Here is an 18,766-nt window from a genome sequence, read left to right as displayed (position 1 = left end):
CCCGCAGTCGGGACAGTCAGCAGCTGGTGAAAAAGTTTAATGAGGGCAGGTGAGGTGGTGGCTATGGAGACAGAGGTGAGAAGGGGCCTCCCCCCAGATGTCTCCATAGCTACAATGTGCAACATTCTGGGGTGTTCCAAAGTTTCAGCACCACAACCAACAATGTCCTTCCTCGGGTTGCTGCTCATCTAGCCTCAGATGTCAGGGGCACCCTACCTAGGGCCTCCAAAGATGACCAGAGTGGATCGGTAGGTTCATATGGGAGAAGATAGTCCTCAAGGTATGCTGGTCACAAGCTGTATAGGGCTTTAAAGGTCAATACCAGCACCTTGAATTAGGTCTGGAAGCAAATTTTGAGCCAGTGTAGATGGAACAAGACTGGACTAATATGACCCACTCCAGCCAATATTCTGTCCACAGTATTTTGTATCAAATGTAGCTTCCAGAAAGTCTTCAAGGGCAGCCAAAGTAAAGCCCATTACAGCAGTCTAATCTAGACATTACCAGGGCATACACCACAGTGGCAGCCAAAATTAAGTTTGCTCACTTAACATTTTAGTAACAGAAGTTAAGTAGATACAAAAATCTTAAAAAGGTAAAGGTCCCCTGTGCAAGCACCGGGTCATTCCTGACCCATAGGGTAACGTCACATCCTGACGTTTCCTAGGCAGACTTTGTTTACGGGGTGGTTTGCCAGTGCCTTCCCCAGTCATCTTCCCTTTACCCCCAGCAAGCTGGGTACTCAAAAATCTTACTGATTACTTAATACACAGGGTGTGTAACTCTAGTGAGAATCAGTCTCACAAAATACTTAGACTTGGATCTAACAAAGCTACGCTCTTCCTCTTTTACCCATTCTACTGCATCCCCCTTTGCCACAAGAAATGCTGTTCCCTGACCTGCAAAACGGCATGGTATGGAACTGCAGACTGAATGAAAAATCTGCAGAAACGTGAACCTCCTCTTGCACAAGGACATCTTTGGATCTCACCTATTACCTTACCAATTTTGGCTGGATTAAAAAAAAACCTCTAAGCATGTCTCAAGGAATATTTTATTTCTCCTCCATTTGAACAGCAGGTACCCATGCCACAGGAATAGGAAACTAGATTGGTCAGACATAATTTGTTCTCCATTCCCTTCCCCCCTCTCCTTTTATTCAAGTTATCTACATATCTAATTCCCAACTGTGCCCCCTATCTGTAGATACTTAAATCCGCAGTTAGGGGGCACTTACCCCAAATAGAGGTTTCTTCAAACTTGGGGGTACTCCCCAAATTTGCAGAAAAATCCAAAAATTTAAGAAACACAAAAAATGGAGGTTTAAATTCCTCCCAAAATAAAGAAGCATTCTCTGTGCATTACCTTCTGTGGCTGCCTCCGTTTCCCCCTTTGGCCTGGCCAGGCACAGAAGCCTACCTCCAACCCCTGCCAGACCCAACTGAGTGTAGTCCAGTCACAATTTGCTAAGAACTTTCTCAGCCCACAAAGAGTCTGGCAATGGCAAGCAACTTCTGAATGTCACATGCCCTTAAAACCCTACAAGGTCGCCATAAGTCAGCTGTGTCTTGATGGCGCGCTCACACACAATGTGGCATCATTGTATCTCAAACTGTTAATGTTTATTCCCCCAATTTTCATTCCACCTTCATCTAAATCTACAGTTTTCCTTGTGATATGTTCTGCATGGGAGTAAAATGTAATAAACAGATAAATCAAGGAGACCAGGTAACAGATTCACTTGTAGTGCTTTGCATAATGGTGGCCTTTAAACAATTATCTTTATCCTTTACTAGTAATAATTGAAACTAATGGTAAGCAACTCATATGTTTTATGGTGAGTGACCTAAGGTCAAATGTTTCATCTTTGAACTAATGATAAGTAGCTCATATGTTTTATCTTTGAACAACAAGTTACTCATGCTGCACCTTATCACTGAAGAGCAAGCTAACCTTGCTATACCTTATCAGAGTAATTTATGAAAACTTTCCTGTGCAGCTGTTGTTTTAAAACAAATAAAGTTTTTGGAATTACAACTACGTATGCCAAAAAACCATACTCTTACAACATGGCCAGGAGCCAAAAGTATGCTCAATGGAGTTTTTATATTTTCCCTCCTTTGCACAGCAAACCCCACTCTTAAACCATATAATAAACCACTTTCAGTATTTGTTTGTCATGCATGAGGGCTGTTGCCGAGACAAACAAGTCCAAAGGCTAGTGAGGGGGTGGTTGTATAATAATTATTTGAATCCTGCCCCCTGCGTATAGTACCAAGTTTACTACTATAAACTCTACAGATGTGATTATGGCCCGTATTAACTGCATATAGGAAAACACTTTATTAAAAAATCTCCTTACATGTTCAGTTAGCTAGAAAGACAGTATTAAAGAAGCACTCTCGGGGCAATATAAATCAATGCCATTGAATTATGTGTGTTGAATACACAACAAGAATTTGGTTACTAGGGAAAACATCAGAGTTCGTTATTTTCACTGCAGGATTAAAATTATATAAGTGGCTAACACGCTGAAGTCCTGTTCAAGACCAATAATTAATTAAGGGAAAGAAGCAGCAAGAAAGATTAGCTAATTATCAGCATTCAGGTTGCTCATGTGAAACTGAGATAAAGAAAACAATCATGTTTGATACTTTTAAAGTCTAGTACAAAAGAGAAAAATATCCCCAAACAGCTTATGCCAGCATGTTGACATGAAAGATATTTCAAAGCAAGATACTCCAGCCTCCCCTCATAGTCCTCCCAAATTTTGAAAGCTCTGACCAAATAAGCAAGAAATATTTGTTTACAAGGATATTGTGGAGACTTTTACAGAAAATTTTACTTGACGCAAAATTTAGTTCTTTTCCACCAATAGTATCTCCTTGATGCCCCCAAGACCCTCAACCCACAGAGACTCCCATTTTTGGCATGGCTTGTTTCCCCATTTTGCACACATGTACACTTCGGTGTTGACCTAGGATTAGGGTTGCCAATATCATGGTACTAGCTGGAGATCTCCTGCTATTACAACTGATCTCTAGCCGATAGAGATCAGTTCACCTGGAGAAAATGGCCACTTTGGCCATCAGACTCTATGGCATTGAAGTCCCTCCCCTACCCAAACCTTGCCCTCCTCAGGCTCTGCCCCAAAAACCACCCACTGGTGGCGAAGAGGGACCTGGCAACCCTATATAGGATTGATAGGAGGAGCCTGAATTAAACTAGTATAAAAAAAGCAGTGAGTCATGCCAAGAAAGGAATGAAGAGCAACTCCTCTAGCAATCATGCAGATACCCATCCTAAGACGGATGCAATCGAGGGCTATTTCCCCCAAGTACCTCAAAGCCTCTTTGCAGATAATTTGACCTTAACTAACAACCCAGATCTCCAAAATAACAAGTAATGGGCTGCTTCCAGCAACTTCCTCCATATCTCAATGACCAGACAGGAAGATTTCTGCTCTTCCCCAATTACGACAAGTACCTATTTAACTTGCAGATCTCCTCAAGAGAACATTTTTAGTACTCTCAAGACACAAGGGGAAAACTCCCCTCCACAGTACAGATGAAGGATCTCATTTCAGACTGATCTTCAGAAATTGAATTTTTATTACTCTCACATCCCAATGCCAACACCCCTTTCTTTCCCCACTCTCAGCAAAAACGGTATAAAGAGTTACCCCTCAGCCCTGATTTTATAGCTGGCTTGGAACGTATCTTGCTACCCTAGTCTCTCAGTTGGCCTTTTGCTTTTCTGCTCCATGTACCCATCTCTGCTTCTCCTTCCCCTGCCTGGTCAGTTTCATCTTCTGACACTGCTTTGTTGCCTCTGGGGACAACCCCCCTTTTCTCTGCAGGAGCAGGCTCTTATTTCTTGTTCTCCTCCTCTTATTTTTATTCCCCAGGTAGGTAAATATTGGGAAAAGGTTTTGAATTGTATTTATCACTGTGTATTTTCTTTTCTGGAATTCCCCTTTTATTCTGCATATTGCTAAACTTAATTTGGCCTCTTTTCTGTTTATTAAATAAAAATAGTTTCTATTTAAGAAGTTTAATCCCCCTCATTCTTTCAGGTATTGGCCTGAATCTGGACCTTGGTATACACAGGCTAGATCCTAAGTACTGAAGTACCTACAATACACGTTTGCTCTGTGCTAGCAAAGGGACGCCTTTGCACATTATGGGGCCTTCATGGGTATGCCGATTTGGGTAACATTCTAAGGTGTGAGACATTTATTAGTGGAAGAGACGACAGCTGGAGTCCCTGTAGTATTGCTTGAGTCCCTGTAGTACTGCTTAAGATGCAAACTCTATATATTACTATGCTCGATTTTACTGGTGTTTGGAATGTTGATTTGTATAATCAAATGTGAGAATTGCCTTGTACTGCAAGGATGAATGCCAAAGAGCCTGATTCACAGCACAGTAAATTCCTACTTATGTGGTATTTAACTCCAATTAGAATAAGTAAAATCTACAAATCAGTGAATGACAGTTGTTGGTACTGTGATAAAAAACAAGCAGACTTTATACATATGTGGTGGAAGTGTGAGAGAGCTATAACGTTCTGTACTGAAATAGTGAAATACCTATCTGTCGGAATGGAGATTGACATCCCACGTAAACCTGAGATACTCTTGTTAAATTTAGTTCCAAACCTAATTAAAGATAAACGATGTATGGGGTTACACATAACCGCTGCTAGAATGACTTTTGCCAGACACTGGAAACAAAAAACGACTCCAAAGATAGAGGAATGGTTGGTTAAAGTTAAAGAAATATATGTTTTAATTAAGTTAACAACGCATCAGAAAAATGGTGATACAATGAGTCTAGTTGAGCTATGGTTACAAGCTGTAAATAAAATGGAAAATCTTATAATTAAGGGTGAGAAAGGACAATGTGCAGCGATGACAGTCTAGTTATTTTATAGAGGATTAAACTGTATTCAGTGTGGTAGTATGAATAAGGATATTGAAATAAGTTGTAATATAGAAATTCTGTTAATTTTTTAAGTTTACACATATTTTAAATTATGAAGATTGTTGTATGTTTTTGTTGTTGTTTATTTTATTGAATAAATATTTAAAAGAAAAAATCCTACTTAAAAATCTCACCTCTACCATGAGTGCTGTTGGCCCTATGTAACCACTATCTCTCAGTTTCAATATAGAAATGATGACCTATCTTGCTAGGATGTCATAATAACTGAGAATGTATATTAACTGAGAATGTATATTAGAATTGTTATTGTCCTAGAGTGTTGAAAGTATTATCATAATTTATGATAATTACTTACACTCTATTTGGTTTAGAAAAACAAGCAAGACCTCAGATCTAAACGGCAGGAGTCTGCTCCACAGAACTTTGAGTAGACGTGAACCTTGCTATCCTGTTTTCCTTCACTGTAAATTGGCAATAGACCACAGATGAATACTGGAAGACTGCATTTTCAATGCATCATGATTCAGAGAAGGACCTAATTGTATAACTATCCCCTCAGAGAGATGTAGCACGTTTAAAATCAGACTGCACATCATCATTCTCAAAGTAGTGCAGTAAACAGAAGTATCTTCAGGATCTTCAGGTTATATGATCAGGGTTCTTGGATGCATTATTGATTTGCTGGTCAAAATGGCCTATATTTTGATACACTGCCAGACACTGCCTGTATTTGGAGAAGTCAATGAAAGTCAGTAGACTTACCTTACAAATGAGCTTGAAAGGAGTCCAACGAAAGCCACAGCTGCTCCAACAACAGCTACTGTTCGGCAGCCGAATATATTGGTAAATACACTGACTACAGGAGAACAGAAGAAGATCATTCCCATGGATAGGGAGCTCACCCATGCTGTAGAAAAGATCAAGAATATATGAGTGAATTTGTATAATACATCAGATTTCAATGACAAGATCATTTATTTACACCCTACCTTTCTTCCCTGCACGGATCTAAGCAGCTTACATCATCCTTCTGTTCTCACGCCAACCCTATGAGGTAGGTTAGGCTAAGAACGTGTGACTGGACCACGGACACCTAGCAAGCTTCCAAGGCAGAGCAGGAATTCAAACCTGCGTCTCCCAGATCCTAGTCTGACTATCTATCCACTACACAACACTAACTCTTGTATAATAAAATTGTTACTTAGGATAATGCAGAACGCTACAAAGCAAGAAAAACAAACTACTAACCAGCACTGTGCTATTCTGCTACTTATAAAAGTCTGACACAGACGAAGTTTAACACTGAAGACTAAAAGTTGTAATCAGACACATACGCTTATCCTGTACAAACCAGATGAGTATGCTTGTAAAAGGCAGTTAAATTGTACAAAACAGAACAGTGATGACTGTTTTAAATATGTGACTACATTATTTCCATACAGCTAGTTTAGAAACATGAAACCTGCAATCAGGACAAAAAAATATGCAGAAATTCAAGTTGCAAAAGAATGCTAGGATACAAAGCAAAACCAGAAAAAGAGAGCGAGTATGGCATAGTGGTTAGAATGTTAGACTATGATCTGGGAGACCCAGGTTTGAATCCCCTCTGCCATGGAAGCTTGTCGGGTGACCTTTTTCCTGCCAAGGGCCATTTGCACATTTATAACATCATTTGGGGGCCATACCAGGTGTAGATCTCCCGGTGGGGGGGGAGGCTAGGGTTGCCAGGTCTCCAGTCACCACCTGGAGGTTGGCAACTCCAGGGGAGGCCACACAGAGAAGGCCTGCAGGGCGCCCCCGCTTCCCCCTCCCAGGCGGGAGGGCAGCCAGCGGTGGGCCCCAGCAAACGAGGCACCAGGGGGGCGCAGCCCGCAGTCAATTGGCAAGGGAGGAAGGAAAACAGAGAAAGAGGAAAAGGGAGGGAGGGAGAAAGAGAGAGAAAGGGAGAAAGAAATGGAGAGAGGGGGAGAAAAAGAAAGAAAGAAAGAAAGAAAGAAAGAAAGAAAGAAAGAAAGAAAGAAAGAAAGAAAGAAAGAAAGAAAGAAAGAAAGAAAGAAAGAAAAGGACGGAGGGAAAGAAAGAAAAGGACAGAGGGAGACTAAGAAAGAGACAGAAAAAGAGGGAGGAAGAAAGCGAGAGAAAGGAGAACGAGTGACAGAAAAAGAGGAAGAAAAGAGAGAAAAGCCTCCCACACACACACACACACAACCGTACACGCCGGCCCACGCAACTGGGCCCCGGCTTCCCCCCTCCCCACACACACACACACCCTACAGCACATGGAGTCCCGAGCAACTGGGCCCCAGTCTCCGTGCCCTCCCCCCCAGAGTCCATAAAAGGCCCCCCTGAAGCCCAATCGGCTCCCGCATGCATGCTCTGCCGCCGGAAGCTGCCAGCCCTTCCCCCCCCCTCGCTGCTCAACAGCCGACAGGCAGCGAGAGGGGCTTACAATGTGCCGTGGCATTCCTGCATGCTGTGGCTACAGGGGGCAGCCTTGGAGGAAGCGTCCCTCCCCCTCCCTTCTCGCTGACCAACAGCTGACAGTTGGCGAGAGGAGGTCCAAAGGGCACTGCAGCGCCCCTGTAAGCCGTGGCCCCAGGAACACCCTTGGGGAGGGCGGCCCTGTGCCCCACCTCCGTGGCAGGGCCCCGGAGCTCCCGAGGGCCACAAAAAATGTCCTCGGGGCCGCATATGGTCCCCGGGCCTGAGGTTCCCCATCCCTGTGATAACAGGTTAACCAAGAAACCCACATTAGGAATTGACCAAGGAAATATTCACTTGGCATCAAAGGAAAAATATCTACTGGATCAAAGGAAGGAGAAACATGACAAAGATTTTGCTAGTGCCAACAGCAGTAAAACGTGTATTCCTATTGCTTTGGTTCAAATCTTAGCTTAGCAAGAGAATACAAATGGTTTTAAATACCACGCGCATCTAAGTCCAGTAGTACCCATATTTTAAAAGATTTAAATATCAATGTACTGAAGTTAAAAGGAGTCGCTTCCACTATGAACCTGTGCATCATCTCTCAGCAATGCCTTCTTCTGTCCCCTCTGACAGCACTGTCAACCCCTGCCCTATAGTCCTGAGGTTCTTCCCCAGCAAGGCTGTTCTGTGGAATGGTGTTCCAGGAAGGCACTTAACCCTACTACGTCTTTAACAAATTGCAAAACAGAACTAGTTAAGACACCATTTCAGAGATGAAATGGTTTGGGATTTTGATCTTTACTTTTAATGTTAGCTACTGATATTAATTTTTTAAGAAGCAACAATTATGTTGTAAGGTGCTTGTGATATTTTTGTGTGGGGGAGGAAAGGCAGAGTAGCAGAATTTTAAGTACAAACATGTAAATAAATGCAAATTTGCTCCTAAGTTGGTTATATAAAAGGGTATCTTTGTCTACCCACGCCCATAATACAAAGCCTTTGATCTACAGGTGCATTACATTAATGTTCCTTCCAAAAAAATATAAGACTTTTAAAAAATTATTTTCCCAGAACAAATGATGTCTTACACAGACATATTGGTAATATAATATGACTCCTCAGAGACATTTCAGGACAGAAAAACACCACAGAGGAGAAGGCTTAAGTCCCCTTTCCCCATGATTCCAATCTGAATAGGACCCACACACTATTGGGAATTAAGTTCTGAGCATACAACTACTAGAGCATGTTTGTGACAGGAGCTAGGGGGGGCCCAAGGATTTATAGTCCTCCTTTCTTGCTGACACTCAAGATAGATCACATGATATAAAACAATATAATCAGACAGCATAAGATATCCAACAATGTAATAGGACTAGGAATACCAGAGTTAGAAAAACAATGAAAAAGAAAAAAAGTATCAGATATAATACAACAATGCAGAAAAAGAATTACAAAAGTAGAAGACAGTGCAGTAAAATCTGCTGTTCATTGAATGGTCTTCTGTGCAGGCACACAAGGGACTGCACATGCACAGAGCCAGCCACGGAGAAGATTTAAAAGCTTCCAGAAGAGTCAGCTCCTACAGAGCACTCCCCTCTCCTCCATATGACCAAGCCCTAAATGGCTTTTTCTGCACTCTTCCCTCAGTTCTCCAATCGCCGCTGCAGGGAATCCACATGTTTGTGACAGTCGACAGTGGGGAAGGGGGGAGGGATGTGTGCCTGCACAGAAGACCATTCAACAAACAACAGTTACAGGTAAGTCGAGGCCCTGGAGTCAACATGATGTTGAGGCGCAGCTGAAGCGCTTGTAGTGAAGGTGCTCAGAGCTGAAAAAGTCTTCGGCGCTGACATGGGTTCAAGCCAATCTTGGAGCCCAGCCTTGGTAGTATCAGTACCGATATGACCTGAACGAGTCTCTCAAAGGTGCCTTCTCAGTATCGGAAATAATATCAGGTATTTCAATAACGTCCTCATCCAAGGACGAGAAACTTAAATCGTGCCCTGATGGTGAAGTGATACAAGGACGCCTAATAGCAGGTAAAACATTACTCTGCAAGCAAGAAACCAGGCTTCATCCATGCTCACCGGGGGGGGGGGGAGCAAAGTCAGCCCTATCAGTCAATGACCCACACCAGTGTAAAGGCGTACATCATTGAGGAGAAGGTGAACATCGCCTCGGGGAACCTGAATGCCATCTCAAAGGTGAACGGTGCTGAGAAGAGCAGATCTTGTCCATGGGTGCGGTAGTGTCATGGGCTGGAGTACGCCATCAGCTGTCAGGATGGCCCTCCAAAGTTGCAGTAGATGGGGCAGAAGGTACAGCTGTTGGGGAATGCTGTTGACTTGGAGATCTGGGTTGTGAATGACGTCGAGCCACCACCGGCACCGATGGTTCCGACTGGGTTCAATCGGCGCCAACCAACTTTGACCTTTGGCAGGTGAAATGGGAGTACTTTTCTTTTAAAGTTTTTTGGATGGTGGCTCGGAGGAAGTCCGCTGCTCCTTTGAAGCCAGCAGGTGACCCTGTTTCGATGGGGGAACCGAGGATGCAGGGGAGCGTGGTGTCCCCACTTGATCCTCAGGCTGCTCCAGACAAAGGGATTTCTCGTAGAGTGCAGCCTTGAGTTTAGTTGACCTTTCTTGTCAGGCCTTGGGGGTTAAAGAGGGCAGAGGCGTGGCAAGAGGCCATGACATGTCCTTCCCCAAAACAGAAAAGACAATCTTGGTGCTCGTCGCTCAAGGCCATTTTGGTGCCGCAACGGCATTTCTTAAACAATGCCATGACCCGAACGATAGCCGAGCAAAAGTAAAAATAAAAATAAAGCAAACTAGAATAAAAGAGGATACGGATTCTGTTGAGTAGAAGTAGACACTCTGAAACAGCTACCTCAGAAATTCAACGCAGAAAGTCACAACAAGTCTTCTCTCTGCAGCAGCAGAAAGAGAACTGAGGGAAGAATGCTCCCCGCCCCTCCTTCACGTGATCCTTGGGCAGGAAAAGCTGTTATGGCTTGGTTACGTACGGAGGGGAGCGCTCCGTAAGAGCTGACTCTTTTGGAAGCTTTTAAATCTTCTCCGTGGCTGGCTCTGCACTTGCACAGTCCCATGTAGGACTGCACAGAAGCCATGAAAATGAACACAATTTTTGCTTTTTTTTTTAAAGAAATGGATAGGGAACTAGAACGGGAAAAAAGAGTACATACTGTTTTGTTTGTTTTTGCAAAGTTAAGTGGGCTCCTTAGTGAGGCTAGGATAGATTGGGTACTGATTGGAGAGGAAGACTACTATGCTGCCACATTCTACCTGTAGCTCCACATAGACAGGTAGCTGTGTGTCTATTTTTATTTGTGAAATATTGAAGGCATGGCTTTTTTCCTCAGTACAAATGGTCATGCATATATTTTTAATGGCTTGTCACCTTGTGGGCCCTAACTGGGCAGAAAGGTGGGATATAAATATTTCAAATATTGAAATAAACTAATTCCCACAGTGTGGGGGAAGGGGCACAGCAGGTGGCAATTGGTTTGGTCTCAATAAAGAAGAAAAAGGAGAGTTTTATAGCCTGCTTTTCTCTACCATTAGGAGTCTCAAAGTGGCTTACGATTGTGTTCCCTTCCTCTCACCATAGCAGGCACCTTGTGAGGTAGATGGGGCTGAGAGAGTTTGGAATAAACTGTAATTAGCCCAAGGTCATCCAGCAGGTTTCATGTGGAGGAGTGGGGAATCAAATCTGGTTCTTCATATTAGAGTCCGCTGCTCTTAATCACTATGCCACAGTCTCTCGGAAACAGTCTCTCCCCAGGCAGGCGCTCAAGGCAATGTACATATCTAACTGTACTATAATAGCCCATACACATATCCTGAATACTAATCTGACATAGGAACCCTTAAAGGAAATGACTAGATGGGATGTTTATCACCAAAATTAGTGTCATCATCTCATAGGGTACCAACCTCAAGGCTAGGCCTGGAGGTCTCTCAGAATTACAACTGATCTCTAGACTAGTTCCCCTAGAAGAAATGGCAGATTCAGAGTACAAATACTATGGCATCACAACCCCACTCAGCTCCCTCCTGGCACCCCCCCCCAAAAAAAAACTCCAGGAATTTCCCAAGTTGGAGTTGCAAGCCTAGTATTTCATGAAGGAAGACGTACCTGGCACTGTAAAGGATGTTTCCAACTTTGATGGCGGAGTAGTTAAGAGGAGAGTCAAAAGCCTCATTAGTGTGTGTCAAGTTACTTCCGACTCATGGTGACCCTATGTTATAATTTCTTAGAACAGCCAGAATATTCTAATTCAAACCCAACAGATTGAAGACAATCCAAACCCACAAGAGGAAAGGCTTTTATTTTCAAGTTACAGAAACTGGGAAGAATACAAATTGCTGAATTTCCTTTGGAAAGGAGGCTTGAGGATTAAAATCAGTTCAAGTTTTTCCACAAATCATGTATACAATTCAATTATGTATTTTAAAAGGTTACATAGATATGAAGCTCATTCCTCTAGAATGCTTGTGCAAACAAAGTTGCAAACGTTCCTGTGAAGAAAACAGTCTATTGTCTTATACGCTTCTGAAGTGTATATTGCTTAATTGCTGATTGGAAGGTACACAAAGCTTCTATTATGAGCTTGCAAATTTATGAATCTCTGCTCAGTTCCATAATTATTTAGTATGTTTCCATTCTACTGTTCCTTCACTTTTTGTGTTACCTTTGTGAACCAAGTACTGTGAAGCTGAAAATTTCAAAGGTCATAGAATACTAAGTTTCTTTTAAAGCCAATTTAAATTAACACAAGGTAAATATTAGTACCAAATACTATTACACCCTAGTTACTTTGCTTCCATTTCCTTCATCTTATTTATATTATTGTTTAATACTTGGAGACATAAGTAGACAGATGAGTTAGTTTTGGTCCCTCCCCCTCCTTTGATGGGTTTAATAAAGCTTTCTTTCAACCACAGCCACAATCCAGATACCTGCACTCTCATTTTTAGTGCATTTCCCTCTCAGCAGCTACTTTCCAAATTGTATTCTAATTACCTCCAAGCATAAAAATCAGTTTTGGAGGATGGAATAAAAACGGTTTACATACTGAAGGTCTGGGATGCCTGAAAGACCAAACTGGCACAAGAAATCTCCCCAGTTTCACCTGCCTTAACTCAATACTCCTTTAAACAATGTAGTTGAATATGAGCTTTTCAGGAATGGACACAAAAGCAATCTAACAGATATGACCAAGAAAATAAATGGCTTTCAAGCTCTTACCAAGAAAATAAATGCTTTCAAGAACCTATTTAGCAATATTTTTAAATTCAATACCATACACAAATGCCAGCGATGTTAGTTGAAGTCTCCTGAGATAAGACTCTGTTTGAAGCACTGGTGGATACCTGATTCCCTTATAGAAAGGATTTAATTGCTATTTAATTGCTATTAAAATACAACAAATGCTACGATCAGCAAAAGACAAAAGAGACCCCCTCACCTCTGCAGGAGTATATCGTATACCTTGCAGCTGTGGAGAAGTTTACATCGGGACCACAAAACGCAGCATACAAACAAGGATAAAAGAACATGAAAGATACTGCAGACTTGGCCAACCTGAGAAATCAGCAGTGGCTGAACATGGACTGACACAAACAGGACACAGGGTCTTATTCCAAGACACTGAAAGACTGGACAATTCTACCAACTATTTTGTCAGATTGCACAGAGAAGCCATTGAAATTCATAAACATCAGCACAACTTTAACAGAAAAGAGGAGAGTTTAAGAATGAATAAGGCTTGGCTTCCTGCCCTGAAAAACCTCCAGACAAAGACAACATTCAACAATAGCCATACAGATTAGCTTTGGATTACACACATTAACAGATCACTTCAGGATACAATGGTTCCATATTAACATACCATACCCTCATTAGCACATTACCTTGATACTTACAGGACAATACTTTTGCAGGCCATACTCAGCTCAAACCCAACCCCTTTCTGACTATATATTACTCTTCCTACACCCTTGACACTGAGAGACACTGTCCTTCAGTGTTACTACTCTGAAGATGCCTGCCACAGTTGCTGGCGAAACGTCAGGAAAGAAAATTCCAAGACCACGGTTACACAGCCCGGATAACCTACAAGAACCAATTGCTATTTTGTTTACACTGCTATTAACTTCACAACATACACACATATCACCAAGAACTATGTGAAGAATTGGATCCTGAGCAATGAACAGAAATTTGGAAGATTAACTCTACATTTAGCTGTAAACAATTATAAGAGAAAATACATGCAACATCTTTTCCTCAATGGTACACTACCCTACTTCAGAGCATACAAATCTTTAAAGCAGAGCAGGACGATGCTGGAAAGGATGAAAAGCAACCAGTGACTGTTTCAACCTGGTGGTCCTGCATTCGAGGCATTCGGAAACACAGACAAAAGAAATCCAAGGTTATTCACTAATTCTTGATCCCAACTTTTCCTCCTAAACCATGGCTAGAATAGTGCATTTTTCTTATCTTCCAAAAAACTTATTAGATTTCGGCTTTCTATTGGCAACCTTTGGAATTTCTGTACTTCTTTTTCCCTCAGCCACTGGCACTCTACATGCCAGGATATGGCTATTATGCGCAAACTCTCAGACCAACTAATGGTGGCTAGGGGTGGATGGCCTATATTGCTTGTGTTGATAAAAATAAATGTACCATGCCAAAGACAAAGATGTTTATTTGTTACAACAATAGATTTAAAAAATATCTTTATTTGTTGCACTATTACTGAGCAACTTACTTTTCCAAGGCTCCTAAGATGATTCCTGCCAAAACTTGAAGCCTACCAACCTCCTGTAATAAGGGGGACTGCTTCTTTTGAATGCAGCTGTCATTATTTGTTGGTTAGGATTATTTTATAACTGTTTATTTAGAGCATATTAATCCACCTTTCGATAAAGCACCTGGTCATTTCCTCTGACTCCCTATACTGGACAGGGCATTCACCTTGGACAATATTTATCTCACAGAGTGGGAAATGGGTACGTGGCCTCATGGCGTTGCCTGCTTGGCTGGCTGCAGTTGTAAGAGCATTAATGGCCTGCGGGTGCAGAGCTGGTTGCCCTGCTCTTGTGGCTGTTTTGGGCATTGGGGCGGATCCACTTGGGGGGAGGTCATGCCTGTGTGCCCAACTCCACTATTTTGGCTGACTGGCTCTCACCACCAGGTGGTAAGGGAACCACACACCAGCCCATGCGGATCCCGGTTTTGCCACGCCACAGTTTTCCCCCCGGCAAGCGGGCTGAAGGGATAGTATGACATCAGCCAGCAGGTGGGCCATCCAATGCAGAATCTGCCCCTATGCTGCGCCAGTACTCCTGCTGTAGTCAACAAAAGCTGTGGCCTAATTTCCTCCAGCACAGTGTGCGTGTGGTTTTCCTCCCCCCCACCCCGGCTCGTTCAACCTCCTTGCACCAGGGTCCGCATTAGGATTAAAATGTTTTATCAGTGCCATCTAGTCCCTCATAAATCAGCTAAAATTAATCAAGGCGTTAACGGGGATTGTTGGATTTGTAGAGATGCGGACACATATTTTATACTTATGTTGTGGTGATGTAGTACAGCCAAAGAACATAGGAAAATTATTTTTAGAACTATTTCTCAAGGAATAAGTGATGAGTTACCCTTTCTCCCCTAAATATTTCGTGTTTAATTATGTAGACTCCTTTCTCAAAGATACTCAATAATTTGTTTTAAATACCATAACCTCTGCAAGATTAGCCTTTGCTAAAGGAAAATGAACATAACTCCAAATCAAGCACTTGGAGAAATTAAAGGAATGTATACAGCTGAGTAAACTAACCTATATGTTGCATAGCAGAAAATTAAATATGTTTTCATAAATGTAATGTTATTCTGACTAGGATGGGCAAACTGAATGTCTATATGATTTGTTTATAGACCTGAAGATGAATTTGTAAAGCTTTGTACTCAACTTTCTTTATACTGAATATTTTTTATTAAAAAAAGAGAATGTTCACAAAAGAACAAAATTACAGAAGTTGAATTAACAATTTAGAAAATTTAAATATATTTCAAATTTTAATGTTTTAAAGTAAAGCTTTATGCACAACAGAAGACATAGTACAATCAAATATGGCACTTCCAATTACAGTTTTAAAAGTAACAGTTCAGAGTGCTGCTCAAGCACTCCTGCTTCCTTTAGCCCAGTACCACCCCCTGGAGGGGCGGTAGGATTACCTAGGGGGGCACTAAGAGGCAAGGGGGCAGTAAGGGGGCACTAGAGGTGGGCCCCTTCAACTGTGTTGTTCACTAATTTACAATAGATCAAGCTATGGCACCATGCTGGCAAATTTGGTGGAAACTATCAGAATTTTTTTCCAGACTTTGAAGAGCTGGTACCACTGGATCAAGTTCATCCGTTTTGTTGAATAAATTTCAACTAAAAAGTTGAAATTTGATTTTGAATAGATGTACAATTAATTGTTACTGTTTTGAAATTTTGTTATCTTCTTCAGTGTGTCATGCAAACCCCTATTTTGAATAATGCTTTTTATAGGACAGGGAGCGCTGGGGTTGAGTTTGTGGAACCAAGGGGCGGTGATCTGAAATGTTTGGGAACCACTGCTTCAGCCAAAATCCTTTGGGCACTTCAGACCTTGTTAGTCCCTCAAAAGTCTAATATGTGACAAAATGCCGTGGGTGCCTAGGAACACCGTAATTATGTCTGCAGAAGAAAAGAGTGCCAACCTTTTCTTCTGCAGGCCAACTGCATGCTGGGAATTGGGGGGACGGACAGAAAATAAAATGGCCAAAATTGTCATGCCTCTGTATAGATCTATGGTGAGGCCTCATATGGACTATGGGGGTTACCACACTTGTATTCCCAGCGATGTATTAAGAGTTTGAAAACGTTATAAAAAATACTGTTCGCACTTTGTTAGGCCCCTTTAGCTGTGAAGACGTCTTCCAACCATTTATAAGCCGTGGTATCCAAAAACCCTTTTAAAGCAATGTTTTTTATAACGTTTTCAAACTCTTAATACATCGCTGGGAATACAAAGTGTGGTAATCCCTTATGTGTAGTTCTAATCACCATTTTTCAAAAAGGATATTGTGGAGCTGGAAAATGTACAGAAGAGGGCCACCAAGATGATTAAAGGGTTGGAGCACTTTTCTTATAAGGAAAAGCTGCAGAGTCTGAGACTTTTCAGTTTAGAAAGAAGACAACTAGGAGGGGAAGTGATAGAAGTTTACAAAATTATGCATGGAGTAGAGAAAGGGGATAGAGGGAATTTATCTCCCATAATACTAGAACTTGAGGCACCAAATGAAGTTGACAAGCAATAGATTCAGGAGAGACAAAAGGAAATACTTCTTTACCCAATGACTAATTGTGGGGTTCACTGCCAGTGGATGCAGAGATGGCCACAAGCATGGTTGGCTTCAAAAGGGGGTTAGAAAGATTCATGGACAGATTCACATCAGTTAGGGATGTGCAAACTGAAATTCCTGAGCCAAAAATATACCTCAAAAATGCCTTCTTGGATCAGTCTATGTATTTACAGAACAAGAAAAAAAGAATTTACATAACTTTACAAAATTACCAAAAACACCCACAAAAATTGGGGGAGCAGATTTTTTTTTTATGTCTGGGCGTTTATTGGGCAAATACCATCAAATGTGTGTGGAATCAAGAATCCCTCTCCCTTAAAGATCCTCCCCCAAGTATGAATGGGGCTGGACAAAGGGGTCCACTTTTATGGATCCCTGAATGAGGTGTCCCCAGGCATCCTGTTTGCCACTTAGGGAAAAAAGCTGACCCATAAATCCAGAAATTAAAAAGCCCCTCCAACAGTTATTGGGATATCTGATAATTTAAGATTGTGGTATTGGTGGCCCCTCCAAATTCTGAATCCAAATCTTACTATTTTTCCTCCTCAACCTTGGAAGGAGGGAACATGGGAGTGCGGTGTTGCATGCGCCACAATGTGACCATAGGGGAAACTGGTAAAACCATAGTTTCCAGTGATTCCTAGAGTTATAGGACATCACTTCCAGATTTCCCCCAGAAGTGATATTACGTGATACACAGGGTTGCCAAGTGCCCAGTGGTGGCAGGTAAAATCCTGCCCACCCACCAGGCTGCCCGCCGACCAGTTGAGGGCCGGCGGGTAATGCGTGCGCATGCTGCATGCATGTCACTTCCGGGTTTACCCGGAAGCGATGCAGATGCTCTGGCAAACTCTGCTAAAACTCTATGGAAACCATAGTTTTGGCTGAGATCACTAGAGCATCCGCGTTGCGTGTGCACGTGCCACACCAGGCGCACACACGCATCGTGCAACTTAGCCACAGCCCCGCAAAGCTCCCGCCAGTGGAGCAACGGGGCCTAGCAAGCCTAGCGATACATGATACTGTTAAAAAAAAAATTATCCTGTCACCACTCCAAGCAGTGATGGGTAATGAATGCTGTCAGCAGGAGGCCTCCCAACCCTAGACTAATATTAATGGCTACTAGACATGATGACAAAAGGGAACCTCCATATTCAGAGGTGGCAGACCTCTGAATGCCAGTGCTGAGAGGCCATATCAGGAGGGCCCTGTTGTTGGCCCCCCAGGGCAACTGGTCAGCCTTTGTGAGAATCAGGTCGTTGCACTAGATGGGCTGCTCGTCTCATCCACTGGGGCTCTTCTTATATACCTTTCCCAGTGAACCCTTTAAGTGCTCTCATCTGGAAATATCGGAAACTATCCTAAGGTATCCTTATCCTTAAGTATATGAAATTAACCTTAAAGCTTCCAAGGCCTCATGGCCTGGAATTGAAAAACAGTTATAACCACACTGTAAAAATGTCCCAGTAACAGCCACCAGAGGGGGCAACAAGCAGTACATACATTAAGACAAAATTTGGTTTGAGTATAAAAACCTGAATCCATTTTTTCATTTGAGAACTTTGACAGAAACTGATGTTTCACTTCATGTAATGGGGCTTATTCCCATGTAATGTGTGTCTCATCTGTATTTATTTTATAGTGTATTTCAGATGGAATCTTTGTCCAGGGACCAACAGTGGCTCTTAGTAGCCCCGGCCACCACTGCAGAAACACAGAAAAAATACAGCAGTGGTGGCTGGGGCAAGAAGGGTGAGGTGCCTTTTCCTCCTTTCCACAGCCACCGACCCCACCAGAGAGAGAAGGTGGCAAGCAGCACCAGCCAGGAAGAAGTAGAGGTGCCGCTTTCCCCGCTCCTTCCTCACACCCACACATGAGAGAAGGTAAGCAAGGATGGTGCTTCCTTCCTTCGACACCTGCTGCCCAGCCTCTGCCAAGGAAAAGCAGTGGGCTCGCAGGGACAGCCATGGGGAGAT

The 18,766-nt window shown here is 42.5% G+C and overlaps 1 protein-coding gene across 1 annotated transcript in view; it reads right to left on the bottom strand.

The window, feature by feature from the left end:
• Positions 1-18,766, bottom strand: part of SLC16A10 (solute carrier family 16 member 10) — a 92,399-nt gene that overhangs the window by 41,640 nt on the left and 31,993 nt on the right. Inside the window, exon 3 of the mRNA XM_056856211.1 lies at positions 5,709-5,853. Within this exon, the coding sequence (XP_056712189.1) occupies positions 5,709-5,853 (145 nt within the window). The remainder of the gene's footprint in view (positions 1-5,708; positions 5,854-18,766) is intronic.

This window comes from Euleptes europaea, chromosome 10, assembly GCF_029931775.1.
Source record: "Euleptes europaea isolate rEulEur1 chromosome 10, rEulEur1.hap1, whole genome shotgun sequence".
NCBI lineage: Eukaryota > Metazoa > Chordata > Lepidosauria > Squamata > Sphaerodactylidae > Euleptes > Euleptes europaea.
Note: the sequence above shows the minus strand (reverse complement) of the source record. Positions and strands in the feature narration are given on the sequence as shown.